General features: G+C 33.2%; 1 protein-coding gene across 1 annotated transcript; it reads right to left on the bottom strand.

Annotated features, from left to right (window-relative positions):
* Nucleotides 1-1432: 1432 nt before the first annotated feature.
* LOC130447826 (uncharacterized) lies at nt 1433-2864 on the bottom strand. Its single transcript, XM_056784859.1, has 5 exons — nt 2680-2864; nt 2379-2519; nt 2078-2218; nt 1777-1917; nt 1433-1616 (listed from the first exon to the last, which is right to left on the bottom strand). Exons 1-5 carry the CDS (start codon nt 2862-2864, stop codon nt 1433-1435), a joined length of 792 nt encoding a protein of 263 aa, XP_056640837.1.
* Between the last annotated feature and the right edge of the window lie 1236 nt (nt 2865-4100).

The raw sequence follows: 4100 nt of genomic DNA, 5'->3' as shown, positions 1-4100 counted from the left end.
AATCCAGTTTTCAACTAAATTCATATTGAAAAACCCAAAAAATACTTTTAATTCAATATAACTTCTGAAATCCAATTTTCAACAAAAAAAAACGATAATTATGTCGAGTAAAATTTAATTATTATTAAACAAGCCAGTTTTTGAACTTATTCATCATAGAAATACTAATTTTTGGATAATAAACCCGAATATAACCCGTTATTTGTCTATGAAACCTGGAGAAGCCAATTTTGTTAAGAAATTACCTTGAACTGATTTTTAGACAAGTAAAACACAGAAAAACAAAATTTAGACGAAATTAAAAACAAAAAAATTAATTTTTAACAAAACAACAACTCCGGAAATCCTAGAAAGTTAACATAATATCTAACATAGCCAATTATTGGCCCAAAAAAACAACAGTTGTTTATAAAATATCTGAAACCAATTTTTAATCAAGTGAGACTGAAAAAAAACATATTTTAGACCAAATTAAACTCATAAAAATCAATTTTCGGCAAAATGAAGCTTTAAAAATCCAGTTTTCAACTAAATTCATATTGAAAAACCCAAAAAATACTTTTAATTCAATATAACTTCTGAAATCCAATTTTCAACAAAAAAAAACGATAATTATGTCGAGTAAAATTTAATTATTATTAAACAAGCCAGTTTTTGAACTTATTCATCATAGAAATACTAATTTTTGGATAATAAACCCGAATATAACCCGTTATTTGTCTATGAAACCTGGAGAAGCCAATTTTGTTAAAAAATTACCTGGAGCTGAGTTTTAGACAAGTAAAACACAGATAAACAAATTTCAGACCAAATTAAAAACAAAAAGGTTGATTTTTAACAAGATGAAACTCCAAACATCCAGCTTTTAACTAAATCAATATCGAAAAAGTCTTTTTCAAGTGAATTTTCTCTGAGAAAAGTTACATTTGGTATTTTTCATTTGGAGAAGCCGACAACCGCCGTTTATAAAATATCCGAAACCAATTGAGACTCAAAAAACAATATTTTCAACCAAATTAAAATTGGAAGAATCAAACTATCTTGGAAAAACTGGATATAACCTAAAAAATCCAATTTTCATTGTAAAAAACCGTAAGTATAGATTATGAAAACTCAGATTTTATCATATCCAGCTTGCGAAAACAAATTTCATGAAATGGAGGTCAGAAAATCCAATAATCGTTATTGATCAATAAGTATAAAAATCGCGATAACCCCACCACACTCTGAGCACTAATCATCAGCATCTGTAACGTCATCATCAACATCTTCAACAGACAGATCTTGATCTTCAGCTTCGTCCCATCGACTCAAACTTTAAATGATTAACGTGAGGTAAAATTTATCAAACATCCACCCTATTCGCCTGATTTGGCCAAATTTGTTTGCTGGTTACTATTTTATCTGAAAAAACGTTTACGTGGTTGAGTTTTCACAATAGAGAACGAGGTAAATGAAGCATTTCTTGATGGTACACATTTTGATTATCTTCTGAATCTGGTTCTTGTTCCAAAGAAGAACCATACTCTGAGCAGTAATCACCAGCATCTGTAGCTTCATCATCAACATCTTCAACAGACAGATCTTGATCTTCAGCTTCGTCCCATCGACTCAAACTTTAAATGATTAACGTGAGGTAAAATTTATCAAACATCCACCCTATTCGCCTGATTTGGCCAAATTTGTTTGCTGGTTATTATTTTATCTGAAAAAACGTTTACGTGGTTGAGTTTTCATAATAGAGAACGAGGTAAATGAAGCATTTCTTGATGGTACACATTTTGATTATCTTCTGAATCTGGTTCTTGTTCCAAAGAAGAACCATACTCTGAGCAGTAATCACCAGCATCTGTAGCTTCATCATCAACATCTTCAACAGACAGATCTTGATCTTCAGCTTCGTCCCATCGACTCAAACTTTAAATGATTAACGTGAGGTAAAATTTATCAAACATCCACCCTATTCGCCTGATTTGGCCAAATTTGTTTGCTGGTTATTATTTTATCTGAAAAAACGTTTACGTGGTTGAGTTTTCATAATAGAGAACGAGGTAAATGAAGCATTTCTTGATGGTACACATTTTGATTATCTTCTGAATCTGGTTCTTGTTCCAAGGAAGAACCATACTCTGAGCAGTAATCACCAGTATCTGTAACGTCATCATCAACATCTTCAACAGACAGATCTTGATCTTCAGCTTCGTCCCATCGACTCAAACTTTAAATGATTAACGTGAGGTAAAATTTATCAAACATCCACCCTATTCGCCTGATTTGGCCAAATTTGTTTGCTGGTTACTATTTTATCTGAAAAAACGTTTACGTGGTTGAGTTTTCATAATAGAGAACGAGGTAAATGAAGCATTTCTTGATGGTACACATTTTGATTATCTTCTGAATCTGGTTCTTGTTCCAAGGAAGAACCATACTCTGAGCAGTAATCACCAGTATCTGTAACGTCATCATCAACATCTTCAACAGACAGATCTTGATCTTCAGCTTCGTCCCATCGACTCAAACTTTAAATGATTAACGTGAGGTAAAATTTATCAAACATCCACCCTATTCGCCTGATTTGGCCAAATTTGTTTGCTGGTTATTATTTTATCTGAAAAAACGTTTACGTGGTTGAGTTTTCATAATAGAGAACGAGGTAAATGAAGCATTTCTTGATGGTACACATTTTGATTATCTTCTGAATCTGGTTCTTGTTCCAAAGAAGAACCATACTCTGAGCAGTAATCACCAGCATCTGTAGCTTCATCATCAACATCTTCAACAGACAGATTTTGATCTTCAGCTTCGTTCAACCATCCTAGTTCCGTGTTGATGATTTCCAATGGAGAATGAGGTGAATTAAGCATATTTTTATTTTGAAATAAAACATTCCAACACTTTTTTTAAATTGTTGTTAAATGAATAGAAACCTCGACGTATAATTCTGTCGGACTACGAACATTGTCAGTTTAATTAGTCGACCGCATTAGGCTTACATACGAAAATAACAATTCGAAAGCGATTGTTAACATTGGAAAATATTTTCAGCATACTTGAAGTATCATTATCGCCATTGTCATTTTTATTTATACATCAATACGTCGAGTGCATGAATTTGAATGTTTCATTCATTCATTATCTAAAAAAAAAGTTTTTACATACAGTTACAATGTCGCAAAAGTTAACGGTTATTCTTAATTAAGATGTCGGATGAAGTGGTGAAATTCTACTTGACTCAAATGATAAATCGTCAATTTATTCACCGAATCAGTAGTCGCAGTAATAAATTAACTTAAAATTTCGGTAACGAGAACCGTGAAAGCGACGTGTGTTTTAATATATTGAAAATTTTCCTCTTCTATTTCATTTTCGACGGTAACTATTATTCCCAACTCCATTTTGTTTTCTTCTCAACTCCACATACTCCAAATCCTCCCTTCTTCTAGTTTTTCAAGAATTTTTCATCTAGAATCTTTATATTTCTAATTATAATCTTTTTGTATCAATCTTTGGGCGTTTTTGGTAATAATTCAACATTTTTTCATTACTCCGTCTGAAGCAATATTAATTAGAGTTGTTAATAGTCTGACTTGGCCGGTCATACGACCTGTATAATTGTTTTCATTGGTTAGGCTTTGGATCGCGAGCGTTCAATATAAAAATTGGCCATTAGCGCGAACGCGGCGCGAACTTCAGAGCGAGCGCGAGCGTTTATCTTCACACTTCTTTCTAGAAATATCGGGACCGTAAAACTTCGAGGGAACTGAACAGGCAATTGGAATTTCATACGATCGTTTTTGCCATACACCGACTGAAGATTCATGCATGCGTAAGCTGTTGAACACGTGGAGCCCCAGTGCGGTCCGTAGGCTCGCAACTGAACTTTCCCCACAGCCCAGAGCGGTCCTATGAACCACACGAAGTATTTTATTTCGAACCTTCTCCGCGGCTCAAGGGACCGCATTTAAATTTTGTTTTACAGTTCGGTTGAATCGTCCTGGGCCCTTGAAACATTACCCTACACTTGGCCAATTCGGAAATTTTATTATAAAATAAATACAATAATAATAAATTGTTGTTAAAATCTAAATTATTCATGGTTT

Source organism: Diorhabda sublineata, chromosome 8, assembly GCF_026230105.1.
Source record: "Diorhabda sublineata isolate icDioSubl1.1 chromosome 8, icDioSubl1.1, whole genome shotgun sequence".
NCBI lineage: Eukaryota > Metazoa > Arthropoda > Insecta > Coleoptera > Chrysomelidae > Diorhabda > Diorhabda sublineata.
Note: the sequence above shows the minus strand (reverse complement) of the source record. Positions and strands in the feature narration are given on the sequence as shown.